This window comes from Balaenoptera physalus, assembly GCF_965194825.1.
Source record: "Balaenoptera physalus genome assembly, chromosome: 13".
NCBI lineage: Eukaryota > Metazoa > Chordata > Mammalia > Artiodactyla > Balaenopteridae > Balaenoptera > Balaenoptera physalus.
This window is the reverse complement of record NC_138892.1, coordinates 80,264,267-80,284,667: the sequence shown is the minus strand read 5'-3', so window position 1 is coordinate 80,284,667 and position 20,401 is coordinate 80,264,267. Positions and strand designations below refer to the sequence as shown.

The window sequence follows — 20,401 nt, the reverse complement described above, 5'->3', positions numbered from 1 at the left end:
TTGAGGTTGTTTAAAAAGCAAGATGATTTTTTTTTTTTGCCTATATTCATAGCATCTACATAATTTCCAATTTAAATTCCTACATTGTTCTAAATGTAAAGAGTGCAATTGCCATGTAGGTTGTCTATCATTCATGGGCCTCTATCTCTCTCTGTCTTTCTCTGTCTCTGTCTCTGGCTGTAGTTAAGAGGAAGTGAAGTCTAGTCACTAAAGAACTTAGGCTTTGGTGATTTATTGAATACAGAATATTTATGAGACAAAGTCCCTTTTAACAGTCTGTTGTTAAAAGTTGACTAGGTGTTGGGGTGAAGGGCAAAATGGCAGGATAAGAAGACCCTTAGCTCACCTTCTCCCACAGACATACTGAATCTACACTTTACATATACAGTACTTCCTCCAGAAGACCTGAGGACTGATTGAACAGCTACTGAACATAGAAGGACCATATAGAAATGGGTAGGAAAGACAGAGACATGGTATCTATGGGCACCACACTCTCATTGCAGTAACCTGCAGTAGGGAGGGATATTGCTGAGGGGCCCGGGCACAGACTCATCTGCTCTGGGATACCATGAAAAAAATGGCAGTTTAAAGAGCATCTAAACTATATGAGAAGAAAATCCATTTACTAATCCTAGAGATTCTGCCAAATGAGCAGGACACTACTGGACCCCTCTCTGGGGTCAGAGGTACCAGGGACTCACCACTATTTGAGTCCCTCTGGGACTCCTCCCAGCCCATGCCCACTCCAGCACCAGCCCCAGCCATCCTGCCAAGGTGACATCCAGTGTAGCACTCCCAAAGTACTGCCCTCCAGACTGGCCCAAACCAGCTTCAGTGCCCCACCAAGGTGGCCTCAGGCACAGCACTACCCAGAAACCACACTTGGCCTGGACTGCTCCCACTCCAGCCAGCCTGCCAAAGCCACTAGGCACAAGCAATCTACACAGGAGATTCAGCCACACAGGCAACTCCATCAAGACTGTAGAGAATTAGCTGTTTTGCCTAATTCATAGAAACAAAAACTAAAGTCAAACAAAATGAGGAGACAGAAGAATATGTTCTAAACAAAAGAACAAAACAAAACCCCAGAAAAAAACCCTAATGAAATGGGAACAAGTAATTTAACTGAAAGAGTTCATAGAAACAGTCACAAGAATGCCCACTCAACTCAGGAAAAGAATGGAAAAATTCAGCGAGAACTTCACAAAGACTTAGAAAATATAATAATGAATCAATCAGAAATGAAGAGTACAATAACTGAAATAAAAATACACTAGAGGAAATCAACAGCAGATTATATGACAAAGAAAAACAAGCAATCTAAAAGATAGAATAGTAAAATCACCCAATCAAAACAGCAAATAGAAGAAAGGATTTTCTTTTTTAAATGAGGAGAGTTTAGGGGACCTTACCTCTAGGATAAAAATCAAGCATTATAATATTTACAGAGTTCCCAGAAAAAGGAGAGAAAGACAAAGAGACGGAAAATGTATTTGAAGAAATAATGGTTGAAAACTTCCCTAACCTGTGCACATCCAGGTATAGGAAACACTGACAGTCCCAAACAAGATGAACCTAAAGATATCCACACCAAGGCATATTATAATTAAAATGGCAAAAATTAAAGATAAAGAGAGAATGATCAAGTTGGATTCATTCCGGGGATGCAAGGATGGTACAATATACACAAATCAATCAATGTGATACAACATATTAACAAAACAAAGGATAAAAATCATATGATCATCTCAATAGATGCTGAAAAACCATTTGATAAAATTCAACATTAATTTATGATAAAAACTCTCATCAAAGTGGGCCTAGAAGGAGTATACATCAACATACTAAAGCACATATATGATAAACCCATAGCTAATATCATACTCAATGGTGAAAAGTTGAAAGCATTTCCTTTAAGATCAGGAACAAGACAAAGATGCCCATTCTTGCCACTTTTATGCAACATAGTACTGGAACTTCTAGCCACAATAATTAGTCAAGAAAAAGAAATAAAAGTCATCCAAATTGGAAAGGAAGGAGTAAAACTGTCACTGTTTTCAGATGACCTGACACTATATATAGTGTCAAATACTCCACCAACAAAGTAGTAGGACTGATAAAAGAATTCAGTAACATTGAAGGATAAAAAACTAATATACAGAAATCTGTTGCATTTTATACACTAATAACAAACTGTCAGAAAGAGAAATAAAGAAAAACATCCCATTTAAAACTGCATCAAAAAGGATAAAATATCTAGGAATAAATTTAACCAAGAAGGTGAAAGACCTTTACTCTGAAAATTCCAAGACTTTGAGGAAAGAAATTGAAGACAATACAAATAAATGGAAAAATATACTGTGCTCATGAATTGGATGAATCAATACAATTAATATGTCCATACTACCCAAAGCAATCTACACACTCAGTGCAATACCTATGAAAATATCAATGGCATTTTTCACAGAACTAGGACTAATAACATTAAAATTTGTATGGAACCACAAAAAACCTTGAATAGCCAAAGCAATTTTGGGAAAGAAGAACAAAGCTGGAGGTATCATGCTCCCTGACTTCAAACTATTCTACCAAGCTACAGTAATCAAAACAGTATGGTACTGGCACAAAAATCAATGGAACAGAATAGAGAGTTCAGAAATGAACTTACACTTAGCTAGGCAATTAATCTACATCAAAGGAGGCAAGAAAATACAATGGGAAAAAGCTTCTTCAATAAATGGTGTTGGAAACCTGGACAGCTACATTCAAAAGAATCAAACTGACTACTCTCTCACACAATATAAAGAAATAAACTCCAAATGGATTAAAGACCTAAATGTAAAAAACAACACTATACAATTCCTAGAAGAAAACAGGCAGTAACTTCTTTGATGTTGGTTTAGCAATATTTTTTTGGATGTGTCTCCTCAGGCAAGGAAACCAAAAGCATAAATAAACCAATGGGACTAGATCAAACTAAAAGAGCTTTTGCACAGGGAAGGAAACTATCAACAAAACAAAAAGGCTGCCTACTGAGTGGGAGAAGATATTTGCAAATCATATATGTGATAAGGCGTTAATAGCCAAAATATACAAAGAACTCATACAACCCAATATTGAAAAAGCAAACAACCTGATTAAAAAATGGGAAGAGGGCATGAATAAACATTTTTCAAAAGAAAATATACTGATGGCCAATAAACACATGTAAAGGTGTTCAACATCACTAATCATTAGGGAAATGCAAGTCAAAAACCACAATGAGATACCACCTCACACTTGTCAGAATGGCAATTATCAAAAGACAAGAAAAAATTTTTGGTGAGGATGTGGAGAAAAGAGAATACAATGCTGGTGGAAATTGTAACTTGGGGCAACCACTATAGAAAACAGTGTTGAGGTTCCTTTAAAAAATGAAAAATATAGAACTACCATATGGGCCAGCAATTATACTTCTGGGTATTTGTCTGAAGAAAAAAAAAAAACCACTCTTTTGAAAATATATATGCACCTCTATGTTTATTGCAGCATTATTTACAGTAGCCAAGATATAGAAGCCACCTGTTTCCATTGATAGATAAATGGATAAAGAAGATGTGGTATATATGTATACAATGGAATACTACTCAGTCATAGAAAAAGAATAAAATCTTGTCATTTGCAATAATATGGATAGAACTTGGGGGTATTATGCTAAGTGAAATAAATCAGAAAGAGAAAGACAAATACCATGTAATTTCACTCATATGTGGAATCTAAAAAACAAAACAAACACAATAAAACAGAAATAGACTCACAGATACAAAGAACAAACTGGTGCTTACCAGAGGGGAGGGACAAACAACCCTAAAATTTATGTGGAACCACAAAAGACCCAGAATTGCCAAAGCAATGTTGAGGAAAAAGAACAAAGCTGGAGGCATAACCCTTCCAGACTTCAGACAATACTACAAAGCTACAGTAATCAGAACAGCATGGTATTGGCACAAAAACAGACAAAGATCAATGGAACAGAATAGAGAGCCCAGAAATAAACCCACATGCCTACGGTCAATCTTCAACAAAGGAGGCAAGAATATACAGTGGAGAAAAGACAGTCTCTTCAGCAAATGGTATTGGGAAAGCTGGACAGCCCCACGTAAATCAGTGAAGTTAGAACACTCCCCCACATCATACACAAAAATGAACTCAAAATGGCTCAAAGACTTAAATGTAAGACATGACACCATAAAACTCCTAGAAGAGAACATAGGCAAAACATTCTCTGACATAAGTTGTAGCAATGTTTTCTTAGGTCAGTCTCCCAATGCAATAGAAATAAAAGCAAAAATAAACAAATGGGACCTAATAAAACTTATAAGCTTTTGCACAGCAAAGGAAACCATAAACAAAATGAAAAGACAACCTACGTACTGGGAGAAAATATTTGCAAAGATGCAACTGACAAGGGCTTAATTTCCAAAATATACAAACAGCTCATACAACTCAAAAACAAAAACGAAAAAAACAACCCACTCAAAAAATGGGCAGGAGACCTAAATAGACATTTCTCCAAAGAAGACATACAAAGAAGACAACAGGCATGTGAAAAGATGCTCAATATCACTAATTATCAGAGAAATGCAAATCAAACCTACAACGAGGTATCGTGTCACATCTGTCAGAATGGCCATTATTAAAATGTCTACAAACAAATGCTGGTGAGGGTGTGGAGAAAAGGGAATCCTCCTACACTGTTGATGGGAATGTAAATTGGTGCAGCCACTATGGAAAACGGTATGGAGTTTCCTTAAAAAACTAAAAATAGAGTCACCATATGATCCAGCAATCTCACTCCTGGGCATAAATCCAGAAAAGAGGAAAGCTCTAATTTGAAGAGATACATGCACCTCAATGTTTGTAGTGGCACTATTTACAATAGCCAAGACATGGAAGCAACCTAAATATCCATCAACAGATGAATGGATAAAGAAGATGTGATATATATAGATAGATAGATATACACACACACACATATATACACATACAGTGAAATAGGAATAATACTTAGCCATAATAAAGAATGAAATAAAGAGATTGTCATACTAAATGAAGTAAGTCACACAGAGAAAGACAAATATTATATGCTATCACTGATAAGTGGGATCTAAAAAATAGTATAAATGAACTTATTTACAAAACAGAAATATTCAAAAAAATAATATTTGATAGACCCTTAGTTAGAAGATAATAGATTCAAACATTTTATAGCTATAAACCAGGTCAATGTGGTTACACACACACACACACACACACACACACACACACACACACACACTTCCATGAGAATTCCTAAGTGTCTAGAATATAGTTGGTGCTGAAAAAAATGTTATTTGAATAGATGAGTAAATAAATAAATATGCAAAATGAAGTGGTTCTGTTCATAAGAAGGAAAGTTTTTCCTTACCTATGTAAACTTTCAATGGATTCTTGAGTGTGTATAAGAAAACTACATTTATATATTCAAAATACATTTGTCCTTATTATACAGGACTTTTTGAAAAAAAGTTAATTAAAATCTGAATAATATTATTCTCACATAGTTTAAGCATAAAATGTATATAAAGCAATATGTTGCAAATCATTCCTTCTCCATATTCATCCAGCTTCTACTATTTTTGCCAATAGGTAACAACTATTATTAAATTCTTATGTCTCCTTATATAGAACTTTTTAAAATATATAACTGAATATGATTATATATTTCTCTTTCCCATTACAGAAGTAGAGGCATAGGGTACACACTGTCCTCCAATGTGATTTTTCCCAATGTTGGAGATACTTCTGTTAGTTGAAGAGCTGACTGGCTTGCCATATTTGTAATATACAGCTCTAAAGTGAAAACTAATTTTTTGCACAGAATAAAGACACGCCTTTATTGTTTTCTTTTCATTCAACATGAAATTAACAAAAAACCCCTGATAATTCCTGTTAAAAATATTAATCCCTCTTGCATAGAAATAATTTATTGGTAATAAAATTATAAATACATGATACGTGCCTCTTGTTTCAACCATTTAGGATTTTTAACAATAAATTTAAATTATTTCTGGTTTATTTTACATATGAAATTGTGTTACACACTGAATAATTTTTAATTTGTGCTACACACTGAATAATTTTTGCCTACAGAAAGTAGTTAATGTCAACAAATATAACCAAGCATATCAAAAGGTACATCATTGCACTGTTCTTTTTTTCTTCTGGGAGATTTGTACTAGCATACATTCTTTCACTTGACCTTATATGCAAATATGCTAAGTTATTTATTCAACAAGTATTTAGTGAGGGCATACGACTACATTACTTTCTTTCCTTTCTCCTTCTTTCTAGAACACTCTATAATTTCTGTGTGAAATTACTTAAAATTAAAGATGTGTGAGTAGGAAAAGACAGTTTCTTAAGCAAATTTCAACTCATTATTTTTTTCATTTTTATTAATCTGAGAATATAAAATTGTTTAATAATTTTTCAAAAGCTTAAAAGAAGTTTTAATTAAATACTACATTAACCATAAAGATGATACTGGTGTATACTGTGAACTTTGGTCCCGTAGTCAAGAAATTTAGGTTTCATCAGTATCTTCGCAACAAAAAAGTCATAAACGGTATCTAGAACAGTGTGTGGCTCAGTGTTCCAGTTAAAGAGAAATGTCATTTGACTAGAATAATTTAATAATACACTTTATTATCTGCATACTTCCTTTCATATCCAGAATACTGAAATGGAAATGTCTATGCTGTGGAAGGCAGAATAAAGGCATCCTTAAAGATGGCTGCTTCCTAATATCCTGACCTGACTATGCTACCTACATGGCAAAAAGGACTTTGCAGATGTAATTAAGATTATAAACCTTGAGATGGGAAGCTTTTCCTAGATTGCTCACGTGGGCTAAATCTAAACCAAGGAATGCCCGTGACTGCTAGAATCTGGAAAAGGCAAGGAAATGGACCACCCCTAGAGGCTCCAGAAAGGAACAGAGCCCTGCCAATACCTTGATTTTAGTCCAATAAGACCTATGTTGGATTTCTAACCTACAGAATTATGAGGTGATAAACTTGTGTTATTTTAAGACACTACATTTGTGGTAATTTTTACAGCAGAAATAAAAAAATACTTCAAGCACATGGGAAAGTTGAAAATAAAATTGAAGAATTCATTAATATTTACCAAAAAAACAGTTTATGTCCTATTAGCAGTCAAAAATTGAAGATTCCACAAGGGATTCTTACTGTTTTTTAAGGACCAGTATGGCATACAAAAACTTATGAATGTAAAAAAATAATCCACTGTCAATCACCTATAAAATTATGTTAAATTTTTAGACTTCATTTAGGGGTTACTTACCTGAACCCAAATATATTAACAGAACAGTTTTTATGGTAACGTTTGTTGCATCCCTAGTACTTACAGTACGTCAAACACAGAGTAGGCAATGAGCAAATATTTGTTGAATGAATGAAGGAAGGACTAATATAAGATTGGTGAATCAAGAGAAATAACCTAACAATTAATTATTATCTGCATTTGTAGAATTCTACAGAAGATGTCATATATTTAAAACAGTAAAATTCACTCTTCACCACTTTTATCCCTGTAGGAATATAAGTAATAAAGTGAAAAACAATATGAAATCAAAAGAGCCCCAATGTGCCTTTAAAATATAATCCAGTTTGTTCCCTAATAGATTATCACAGTGGAGGCCATGAAATAAAAACCTAACAACTAAAAATGTTTTGATGATGTAATGTAATAAACTGACAGTATAAATTTTTATTTAATTTATCCATATAATTTATAATGAAAATTTAATAACCCTAAATACTGGTTGTACTTAGTAAAACATTAATAAGGGGAAAATACAAAAGGAGTTATTTTGAATTAAAAAACAGTTTTCTTATTTTTTAAATAATCCCAGTCACTGTCCAAAACTTCAACATTTCTAGTTTATAATTTGTGGTAAAACTTAGACAAAAGATGTTAAGACAACCTGGTAGTAAAAAAATTAAATGCCTTCATTTAAAAACTAATAAATGAAAAAAATTTAGCAATCTAACATCCAAAGAGACCAGTTCCCTAATTCTGTTTCTCCAATTCTATTCTGGACAAATAATCTTGAATAAAAAAGAGATTTATGTATAGAGAATGCAACAAATTTTTAGTCTAACAAAATTTATGCCTAATTTAAATGTCCCACAATAAAAGAATGGTTAGGAAAATGGATCATATATTTCAACATCATGTACTAAAACATATATAGCACAAAAAAAATGAGTGTGAAAAAATGTAAACTTAGTTTGATCTTAATTATTTTAAAACATTCATAGAAAAAAAAGTAGAAAGCAATATGCCAAGTTTTTACATATAATTCATGGCATTATGGATTAATTTTATGTTTTTTACCCTGTTTCTAAAATTTTCAATATTAAATTATTTTATAATCAGAAAAAGCATTTTGTAATGAAAAGGAAAAGTTCTAATGTAAACAATTACTTCTTGATCATTCGGCATTTCAAATGCTATAATCATATCAATTCAACAAAAGCTCCTGAAGGAATGGGCTGTTTTAGACCAAATCAGGGAGTTTCCAGTGGCATCAAAGTACATTTTAGGTTTAATCTGAGGAACGAAATCATCTTAAATAATGAAAGTCAATAATAACTATGAGGAAATTGGGTGCTGATAATAGGTTACAGATAAATATTTTACAAGAGAAAAGGCCTACTATTTTTGGCAAATTCCAAGAAATGTCCAATACAGTGAAGTAATGAATTTCCCCAAACAGGAAGTGTAGAAACAAAGGTTAGATGTTGAAGGAAAAGATTTTTTATTTATACAATCACTAATGTTACCTACATAGTGTTAAGTGTTTGAATTATTATGTATGTATGTAATCACATACTCTGCAGGTCTTTAGGATATAAATTCCATAATTTGTAGAACTAATGTGGGTAAAAATTAGTTTTATATATCACTGCAGGTCAAATAAAAAGGAATATATTGGTGGAATTATAACTTACTGTGGTAGCACAATGAATATCTTTCCATACTGTGGCTTCCCTGGAGAGATCAGAGGCTTCAAACAAATTATCAAAAATCACTTCCCCAATCATGTCATGTCTAGAAAATCTGTCAAAATCATACACACCGAAATGTAGTTTTCGGTTGCTTAGTTGATCATATGCTACAGGAAACTGAAAAGTTTCATCAAACACAGGATTTAAAGTTTTTCTGTGCACACGGGTCTGAAATTTCTTTTTCCTATCTGGAAGAAGATACATCTTCACATAAGGGTCAGAAGTTCCTGTGAAGTCTTTAGCAGGGAGATCTAAGGCTTTTATAATTTTAACAACTAGAAGTTCATTTTCATAATCATACTGGAGGGTGAAGTTAAGCTTCCCACAGGTTTTGACATCTTCTTTCTTGTTGCCCTCAGAGTCAACTGATTTCTGTTTGTAGAGCTCTGGTTTTATTCTCCCAATGCTTGTTGTTGTTTCTCCTCTTTGTAAAATGGGTTCTGTGCCCATGCCAAAATCAACACTGGAAACCTGCATTTGCCTTGGTAGGTGTCTTCTGAAGGAATTGTGTCTGTACACACACACATACACACAAAATCATTTAAGTAGATCATTTTGATGAAAATGTTATATACAGTGGCATATAAACTCTCCCCCACACCCAGGATAATGGGAACATTATATCTACAGTAATAAACAGATGGATACACACACATACACACACACACACACACACACACACACACAGAGTTATTTTTGAAAAACCAGGAATGCAATATTCAAAGAAAAATTATCCTAAAATTATAGAAACACCTAAAACACACATACGTACATTTTTATGCGCTTTTGGTATTTTTATGTACCATAATAAACACAAAACATTTAAACACAATTGTAAAGAAAGATGATTACCAAAAAAGTTCAATATTCTACAAAATGTTACCTGGGTGTATCTAGATGTAAACATTATGTAAACAAATCATTCAGATGGCTGGTTTCTTTTCATCTGGATATTTTGGTCTTATGAATTTCCCATTTTAGTGATGACAATATTAAAAAACATAAGTCCACATATTCTTACACTGTGTTATTTCTAATACTTAATATAACTAAATGAATGTGTACTTTTCAAAAGAATATATAGTTATGACAGAAAAAATGAGTACATTTTCCTTTTTTCAACATGGAGTGGGCTTCAGAAACTCTTAAGGATTAAAAGACTGTAGAATTTTAGAGTTTGGGGCTAAATAATAGTTCTTAAAATTCAAACTGAATTTCCTATACTCACTGTTACTATTTATCTCTCCAACGTTTCCAGAACATTAGGTATATCAGCTTACTAATGGCTCATAAATGTGACTAGCATTAAGATCTGCTTCTCTTATACTTTCTCCATGATTTCTAGCGTGAGCTATGTCAACTTATGTGTTTCCTCAAGGTCTGGTTCAGGTCTTTTGTTCTTTTCTCTTCTCAGTCACTCCATCAGACTAATAATCAGTTTTGGGGCTATAATTACTACCTTTAACCTGGTGATTCCCTAGATATATCTCAGATAGTCAAAATTCTAGTTCCATATCTCTTTGTCTTGAAGGGGGATTTCTAAACAATTGTCCTAATTTTGCCCCAAACTCAAGCAAACTCATTATTTTCTCTATTTTGCTTTCAAACCAGTTCACTCTTCCACAATCTCTGACAATAGCTGTAACATTTTTATCAGTCACTTAATGCTTGGAATCCTGCAGTATGCTTGTTTGAATCACTTTTCCTTTATTTCATGGGATTTGCTTAATTTTCTAAGTCCTGTTGATTTTTTGCTTTGAGACATCTCATATAATTGTCCATTCTGCACTATTTCCATTGTTATTTGGTCCATAGCCTCATCATCTCATACTTTGCTTTCTACAGTAGCCTTCAGCTTGGTTTTCCTTCTTTCATCTCTCTCTTAAATTCAATGTCTCTCCAGCACTTACTTCAAAATCCTTTACGCTTGTTGTTATACCTTTTTCCACTTGATCATAATTGAAAAATTATTTCTATATAAAGAAACAAACTAGGATAACTTTATCTCAGATGAGGGAATAAGCTCCTAATTAAAACTATATTGAATTTAAGACCCAATATTTTAGTTTCAGTATCTAAGTGAGTATATATGTAAAAGTCTTTACTAAGTTACTTAAAACTTGAAGTGATCTGTTTCCTCAGATTGATCTCCAGATTGATTCCATTTTAATGCATTGAACATGCTATGAAATGTATTTTGATCCTGAATCTATTCCAGATATACAAGATCAGGGGCTTAAATTAGGGTCAGGGAACCATCAGGGAGCATTTAAGAAATAATAAGAATTTAAAAAGGAATACAGGTATTATGTGTTGTTGTGAATTATTAAAGAGGTCTAGTATAATCCAGTTAATATATTCAATATTCTTAAGAGATTTAGAATATTTTACTAAACAATCTAATATTTCTGCCAAAATCACTTTCACTTATGCAACAATTTTAAATTATATTTTTATTTTTGTGAGCAAAAAGCCCCCAAGAAATTAATTCCTTATTTTTTATAAATTGATCCATAATTTCACCTCCCTTATGTTTTTCAACATAATAAAATTTAAGCTTCTATCCTCTCCCTAAAAAAATCAATAATTTATTTCTGATGCCACTGAATATAATTGGGCAGCTGTAAAGCCCCTTCTAACAAGAATCAAAACGTAGTAACATTTTTGTTCTAGTAAGCCAGTGCCCTAATTATGGAGTAAATAGTTCATGTTCTAAGTCACAGTTTAGCTAGTCAGTTAAGAGAAGCTTTAATTATTACAATGTTAAACTATTGCCATGACAACACAGATCCTCTTTATCTTCTTGAATTTTTTTTCTCTTTTGGAATGACAGTGGTAAGTGTCTATTTAGTCTCACACAAACACCAACCAATTAAAGTACAGGCCATTTGACTGTTACTGACCCCACTCTTACCCTTCAAACCTAGGAAGGCACCACATAAGTACTCTTCCAGATGGAGAAGGAAAAACTTTTCCCACCCTGAAACATCTGAGAGTAACTACTAGATATAGTCAATATTATCTGATGCCATAGGAATAAAATGTATTAATATGGTAATTTTCAAATATTTTTTTCACCAACAGATCCTTTCTTTCAAACAAAATCAGAGACCAGAAGTTCAACACGTACGGACAGAGCTGCTTTGGTTAATGTGTGAGTAGAGTCCTGGAATCTCACTGGAAACCGTGCCAATTTTTCCACACTACCTAGGAGAAAGCACTTGAAGAGCATTACATTGAGATGAGATTAGAAAAATGCTGGACTGAAATCAGACTATAGTTTGGTCCCAGCCTCCCTATGGAGTAACAGCAACTTTGGGCAAGTCACTTCACTTTTTTGATGTTTACTTTCCTCATCCATAAAACCGTCCTTTCATAGTTGTGAAGGTCAAATGAGATATTACAGATAACTTTGAAACTTACTATTTTTCATACTGCTAATAATTATCATTAGAGTTTAGGACACATGGAGCTGAAGGGCAAATGCCATAATGAACTCTCTGGTTCTGACAATCTCAAATCTAGGTTTCCTGTTTGGGGATATGGAGTTGGCACAAAGTCATTCTTGTGTGAGCATGTCCTGGACTACCACCCGGGCCAACAGATTCCCTCTGACTCTCACTTCTCAGCCACAGCAGTTCTTTTTTCCTTAAGTGGGAAACCTATATCCTCCTACTCTTACTTGCAGTGTCTTTACTATTAAATTTATCTTAGGTACTGCTTGAGAAATAAGAGGTGAAAAGCAAAAATATATTTAGCAGCGTTTTATTTGTTTATTCAATATATTTACAAGGAGTTCATCTCTCTTTTTTTTAATATTGATATTTATATAGGAAACTATCACCATATATTAAAAGTTGTAACCCTGTTTTATAGCTAAGGAGGCTCAAATAATAAGACTAAATTAATTTTCTGGTAAACAAAGTTTTCATCTTTATTTGTTTCCTATTTTTTCCATTCAATTTGAAAGAATGACAAGAGTGACTCATTCAGCACAAAAATATCTGAGCATATACCATGCAGGGCACTATATACATGAAGGCAGACTAAGTTGTATAATATACCACAAGGAATTTTTGAAATTAATTCATTGTCTGATGTCAGCACAATCCTCTATATCTTTAATCTCTTCTTTAACTGTTCGTCTCACGTTATTGCTCAGTAGAAGCCTGATTCTTCTCCAAGGACACTGTTTGCTCTGTGCCCCTCTCATGTGGTGGTTGATATTTTTGCGATAATTCTTGTTCCACTGGTCCTAGAAGTGAAGGAGTTGTCCATTCCTCTTGTCCTTCATTACCACATTCACATCATTCTCCCTGAATACACCACTCCAGGCTCTAAAGCTCAAGTCAACAGATCATATCCCCATTACCACTTATTGTTAGTAATTTACTAATACTCAAATCACTCCCTTTAAAGTGATTTTAATAACTTGGTTCACTAACTCTCTTTGACAATGTTTTTGCTTTGATTCCTAGCAGTGAACAAGTTTCTTCCAACTACTTGGCCTCTAGGTTCTTTTAATTCCTCTCCTCCAATGATGTTCTTTATTTACCTCAGTTACTACCATGTGCATAGCCAGATTTTGTCATTATTATTAGCTGCAAACTCTCCACAACCCCAATTTCATGCATGCTTCTCTCTGAGCAACACCTCTTTCCAGCTCACACCCTCTTATACTCCAATTCAAATAACTTTTCCAACTCACAAGAACCTCCAATACATTGATTCTATCACTATTTCATAATCCTTAGTTCCTTGATATCACTTTTCCCTCTTTATCCAGTTTCAATTCCATTGTTAATCAACAGAGCCACTCTCACACATACATTCCCAATTCTCTTGTTGCTCTCTACCTTCTTAGTTGCAGGGCAAAACCACAGTCTTGGTTGAATTCAACTTTCCATCATTTCTACACCTGTACATGTGCAAGTGAATACAACTAGAGAAAAACATAAAAGAACTCTCAATGTTCCATTTTAAATTCATGACCACATTTCTCATTAAACCCTAACACTGAACAGCAAACCGTTCTCCCTCTCAATCTCCTAGATTCACAAGACTGTTTCACACCTTCTCACCTTTCTTCAAACCTCTAACACCTTCCTCATTCCCAATCTCAATTAATGACCTTACTTCCTATTTCACTAATGAAGTTGAAGCAAAGAGCAGAAACCTTCTACCTCATCAACCCTGTTATCAAATTCTGTATCCATATTTTTTACCTTTCTGATATGATTAATTACCCATGCTATTATCTAAAGCCAATCCCTTCACTTGTATATTAAATCCCATTTTCTCTCATGTTACCTTCAAGACTGCTCCTCTTTGCTTCCTGCATTATTAATTCTGCCTCTTTGCTGGATTATTACCATCAGCACAAGAGGATACTGTTATTTCTGCTATTTTAAAGGAACCTTCCATTCAATCTACTTCCTCTCTCTGTACTGCTGTTTCTCTAACACATCTGCAGCAAAACTCCTTGAAAGAGTTGAGGATAGTACATCCACTATCCAATTTATCTTCTCCCATTCTATATAAGCTCACTCTAACTAGTTTTTCACATACCAATTCTGACATAATAGCTCTTGAAAATGTCAATTATGTCTCCCCGACATTGCTAAACTCAGCGGTCAATCCATGGTGTTCACCCCACTTGACCTTACAATAGTTACCTGACAGTTAATCACTCCTGATTGTTTACATACTCTCTGCACTTGGCTTTCAGGTTATACCCTCCTGGCTTTCCTTCTACTTTACTAGTCTTGACTTCTCAGTCTACAATGCTGTTCCTGATGTCTTAATATTGGAGTACTTCTGGGATTCATCTCTGGTTTTCTTTTTCTTATCTACACTCACCTCTCTGAAGATATTATCTCCTGGCTTTGAACACCATCTCTATGTGGACTCCAAGTTTACATATGTTTCACAGATTCTCTCCAGAATTTCAGAGTTATTATCTGGTTGCCTACTCAATTTTTCCACTAAGATTTCTAACAACATCCTTAAACACAACAGTTCCATATCTCCTGTTTTTGGCTCTCAAACTCACTCCATTCACAGCCTCATGTTTATCAATTTTATCTTTCCAGATGCTCAGGCCAAAACATGCAGTCATTCTTGACTCCTCTTTTCTTACTCATATGCCCAAGCTAATGTGTCATAGTTAGTTTGTTCTATCTTCAAAGTATATCCTGAATCCAGCCAGGATATAGATATATATATCCATCATTAACTACCATCTCCTTGGTCTGAACCACCATCACTTCTGGCCTGGATTACAGCCTCCATAGTGGTCTTTCTGCTTCTATCCTTTTGCCTCCTTCAATGTTTATACTCAAAACAACAGAGTAATCCTTTCAAAACAAGTTAGATCATGGCACTCTTCTGATTAAAAACTCTCTGGTGGCTTCCCATGTTACTCAGAGTAAAAGCCAAAAGTGGTTTGGGTCCTACTACCTCTCTGATTTTTCTCCTAGCATTCTCCACCTGGCTCTCTCTGCTACACCTACATTGGCTTCCTTGCTGTGGTTGGGACACAAAAGGCAGATTCCACCTTCAGGACGTCTGCAGTGGTTGCCTCCTCCACAAGGAAAGTTCTCCCCAAACACCCGCATGGACCACCCTTCCATCTCCTCATTCAGACCCACCAACCCCTTTATTTTACACTATTATTTTCTATAGAATTTATTATCTTCTAAAACATCATGTAACTGACTTAGTTATGTTGTTTGGTTCCTCTCCACAAGAATGCAGGTAGGGAATTTTGAGTTTTGTTCCCTAATGTGTATCAAATGTCTAGAAAAATGCCTGGCACATAACAAGTGTTCTATAAATACTGTTGAATAAATAAGTTAAAAATTTTCCTGGAAGAATTTAGCCATATGACTAACAATCCAATCATAATAAAAGCTGTTTGGAGAAAAAACTGGTTTTCTTCTCAATTATGCAATGTAATGCTTAAAATTAATTTAAGTAACTTATCTTTATTCTGTTCAAAGAATTTACAGGAAACTTGTTTTTAATAGTAATTAAGGAAATGAATGTTCTTATTCTGTAAATACTTGTCCCTTGGCCTTTCACCATGTTAAAAAAGAAGTTTACAAATCATAACAAGAGATGATAAGCAATTGCTTTTGATCCAGCATATATTTAAAGGAATAGAGTATGAAGTAATTAGGTTGGTAGTTTTTGATCTACAAATAAAGTTCTGAGAACATAATATTTTATATTAAAGAAAAGAAGTAATATAAAATGAAGCCTAAATTAAAAAAAAAAAAACTCACAATAACTATTTGTCAGAATAATAAATCCAAGAATATTCTGTTTGGTATTGCTAGGTCCCTATAAGGTCTTTTGACCTTAATTATGTATTCTAGCTCTAAATTTCTATGCTCAATTTGTCATTTAGGCCTTCCCTTACTTGGAAGTATGTTGCTGGCTATCATGAGCCTCTCTCCTAGAGAGGTCAGCTAGGATTTGAAGAAAAATGTTGTAATCCTGCAACTGAGTTCACCTACCACCCTGGGTCCCTCCTTCTGTTCCTCCACATCTCCTTGAGCATACTGCAAAGAGTGTATTGAAATCACCTGTTTCAGATGTGCCTTCCATTCCCCAACCCTTCTACTAGTAGTCTTTATAATAGCAGAACTAAATATTATTAATCTTTTCATGAATTTCATAGTAAACACATGCTGGGATTCAAGAAATGTCTGTTGGAGTTTGTATGAAATAATTTACTACAAGATTCTTGTGACTAATAAAAGTCAACTTCCCAAGAATTATTTGTACTATGAAGAAGAAGGGCCTAATCAATTTATAATTAGTACTTGTAAAGAGGAGATAATATTTATCAGTGCCAGAAAACAAACTCTCCAAGTTTGAATACATTTTATAAGGTTTTATTTCTGACTTTGGTTCAAAGAGCCACCCCATTTCAGAAGTTAGTTTATATACCAAATACATATGTTTCATAGCGGAGATTATTTAACCACCTCAAGCACCGGCACAGCATGTTTTATGAACTTTTATTTCAAGGAGATAGATCTCAGGTTCTCTATTGTTCTGGCCAAGCACTGCTTCTTGGTATCCTAGCTGGTTAAATACCATTTAAATTCTTCCTTTGTGTAACATCTTGTCTTCCACTCCTTACAGTATCTTGGAATGAAAATTGCAATTTTTGCTATCTTTTGAGAAGGATTTAACTTTTTAAAAAATCTCTTAAAGAAAACTATGCACTCCAGTATTACATATTTTTACGTAATTCTTCGTTTCTCTTTTAACAATCTACAATGAGTGTTCTTTCTGCCTTTATGTGTGATGATATTAAGAATTACTTTTCTAAGCAACCATAGCTAATTGTAAATCCATCAGCACATATGAGTCAATGATTTCTTTCCATGTCATGCTTTTGTTCATGTTCAAATGGATCTGTCACTAGGTTTCCTAATTATTTTCGGTAGGTACTTAGAATCCTCTCTAACAGTGGCTAACCTACATAATTTCTCATCCTCAACAAATTATTTTACCACTTACAATTCACCTCATTTCACACTATTAATGAATGCACAGAAAATTGGTCCTTATACTCATCCTTGGGAGTATACCATCATTAACCTTCTCCTAATATTAGCACTGTTTATCTCACCATCTGATGCTGTCTTTAAAGGAGCAAAGCAAAGTGGAGAGATAATCAGTCAATCCAAATCATTCACTTGATGCTTATTATGCACCTACCCAGTGAGGAAATTAGGAGCACATTAAAGTAGGTTATACAGACTTGTTCTTTGAGAACTTGACATCTCAGATCTGGCAAACAGCTAGAGCTCAACATTAAGACAATAAATAATTGCTAGACTGTAGCTATGGCTTTAAAGGACAATAGCTTATAATTGGACAGAAAAAGATGCATTTTCCTTAAAGATCTTATAGTGGATAAAAAAGAGTTTATCATTCTAGACAAGGGAAGTAGCATAAGCAAAAGCACAGAGGCAGAGAGTTGAGGTCTACAGGAGGATGATAAAAAGACCAAGCACTCTTCTAACTGGCAACCATGAAAGATCCATTTAGATAGATAAAACGAAGTCATCAAATTCATTTACTGATTTTTTTAAATTCAACAAATATACCCTGAGTTCCTACAGTGCTTTGTCTAGGTATCAAGATCAGTACAGAAATAAAATTGGCAGGTTTTCTGCCTAAGAAGGCAGTGTAGAGCTATATGTGTGGGGCAGTATGGACTCAAAATGTTATAAGATTTTTATCATGCCTGAACTACTATATTAATTTCAAAGTAGATGCCTTTTTCTACAGTCTGTCCTACAAACTGTTGTCAAATTAATTTTCCTAAAACACAGCTCTTTATCCAGGGGACTCTTTTGCTGCAAATATTTTTGACAGGACAGACCTTGAACAATTTTGGCCATGATCTCAAGGCCTTCTCAGACTGTAATTCCAGCTGACTTTATCTTCCATTATTCCTCCACTGACCTCTATTTTCTGATCAAGGTAACTTACCTGCTGTTTTCATAATAAGATTTCCTGTTCTGTGTCCTTTCACATAAAATGTTTCCATCTGGAAGGCATACCCTCTTCCAATTGTCTTTATGTGAATTCCTAGTTTCCTTTGGCCTCAGTTTAATGGGACTTCTCCATGCCTCAGCTAAAAATGATTTTTCTAATTATCTTAATTCCACATTCTCCACCACACAGTTTGCACTTGTAGTTCCTTATATTGAAGTTGGTATCTTATCTCTCTGCATTATGTTGTGGATTTTTTTCCAGTTCACTAGAGTTTGCAGAGTGGACAGAGTATGTAGAATACACTGACTATACCTAAAAGTTATATCTGCTGACTGTATCTACTGAGTAAGGCTATTGGATTAATCAACAGTCAATCAAGACAGATGTGAGAATAATGTTAATAATAAGAAATACACAGATGTCTGTTGGGTTGTTTGGCTGCCAGCAGGCTGATGGGGCCAAATGTCCAGGTATTTGAAAAGGAAGATGAGAACTTGGGAAATGTGGCAGTTTCCGGCAATGCTGTTAACTAATCAAGATGTCGCTTAAGAATAGTAACAAATAAAACTTGAGAGGATATGTCATCTATTGTCTGAGCCAAATAAAAGGGAGTCCCAACACCAGACTAGAGCTGGGATATCTTAATAAGGTGAGGAAACCAAGCATTAAAGTTAAATTTACTGTGTGTGCGTGTGTGAGCGGTGGGGTGGGGGGCAGGAGGGGTTCTGATTTGCTAGACCTCAATGAAAAGTTAACATTTGAGCAGAATAATCTGATTTATAATGATGTGCCCTGGATCTCCCTGTCTGCATAATAAACTCAGCAATTTCCCTTTCCTCTCTATATAAAGGTAATTTTTAGTATGATGAAGTAATTATATAGATGAGGGGTTTTGAGAACTAGGAATAATCAAGTTTTCTGCAAGGAATTCATCCCAAGGCTAAACAGATTAAAATCATGACTCTTGTTATTCATGATAACCACATATAATTCCACATTTCTAACTGAGCAGAATGAGCAGGAAGAGGCCCTCATTCTCCAACCTCCAAACTACCTGTCCTCAGCAGACTTTAACCATCTTTGGTTGCAAAAAAACATATTCCCTTGGCTTTAACTCTTAAAACATGTTCCATCAATCCGGATAAATCTGAATTCTAACTTTCACCAGTTGCATGGCTTTAGGCAATTTTTAAAATCTCTCTGGGCTTCAGTTAACTCACAAGTAATGGGGATAATTAATAATACTTACTTCATACAGGCTGGCAGAGGATTAGCAGGAAGGATGCCTGGCATAGTGACTAAATTGCAGGCACTCAAAAACAATACATTTTTTCTTCCTTCTTCAGCCACTGATAAACAAGGCAATTCAAAGAGGTCAATAAAATTATATCAAAGTTCTAGCAGAACTATGAATTTGTATTCCACATTTTCTCTTAAGAAAATATGAGATGTACATGTACAATCCAATTTTTATGTTTTTTAAGATTGAGAGAAAAAGTTTTTTTTTCTGATTTTTTCAATTTCATGTAATAACTGAGAAATCCGGGGCTAAAATGACCTGTTGTCATTCCCTATTGCATTTTATTTCTAGAAACCAATTCTGCATCCAAAACCAAGTCTTCACACATGTGTTCTCAGTATGTATTCTTTCATTCTCCCCTAGCTAGGGATAATCAGATAAGCTCTATGTTTACATTCAGCAGATAATATTTTGGAGATAGTACTTCATTTTTCTAAGGTTTCCAAAAAAAAAAATCTGC

General features: G+C 34.3%; 1 protein-coding gene across 1 annotated transcript in view; it reads right to left on the bottom strand.

Moving 5' to 3' along the window:
• Positions 1-20,401, bottom strand: part of SYT10 (synaptotagmin 10) — a 105,068-nt gene that overhangs the window by 38,272 nt on the left and 46,395 nt on the right. Inside the window, exon 3 of the mRNA XM_082419799.1 lies at positions 9,063-9,630. Coding sequence (XP_082275925.1) covers positions 9,063-9,630 — 568 coding nt within the window. The remainder of the gene's footprint in view (positions 1-9,062; positions 9,631-20,401) is intronic.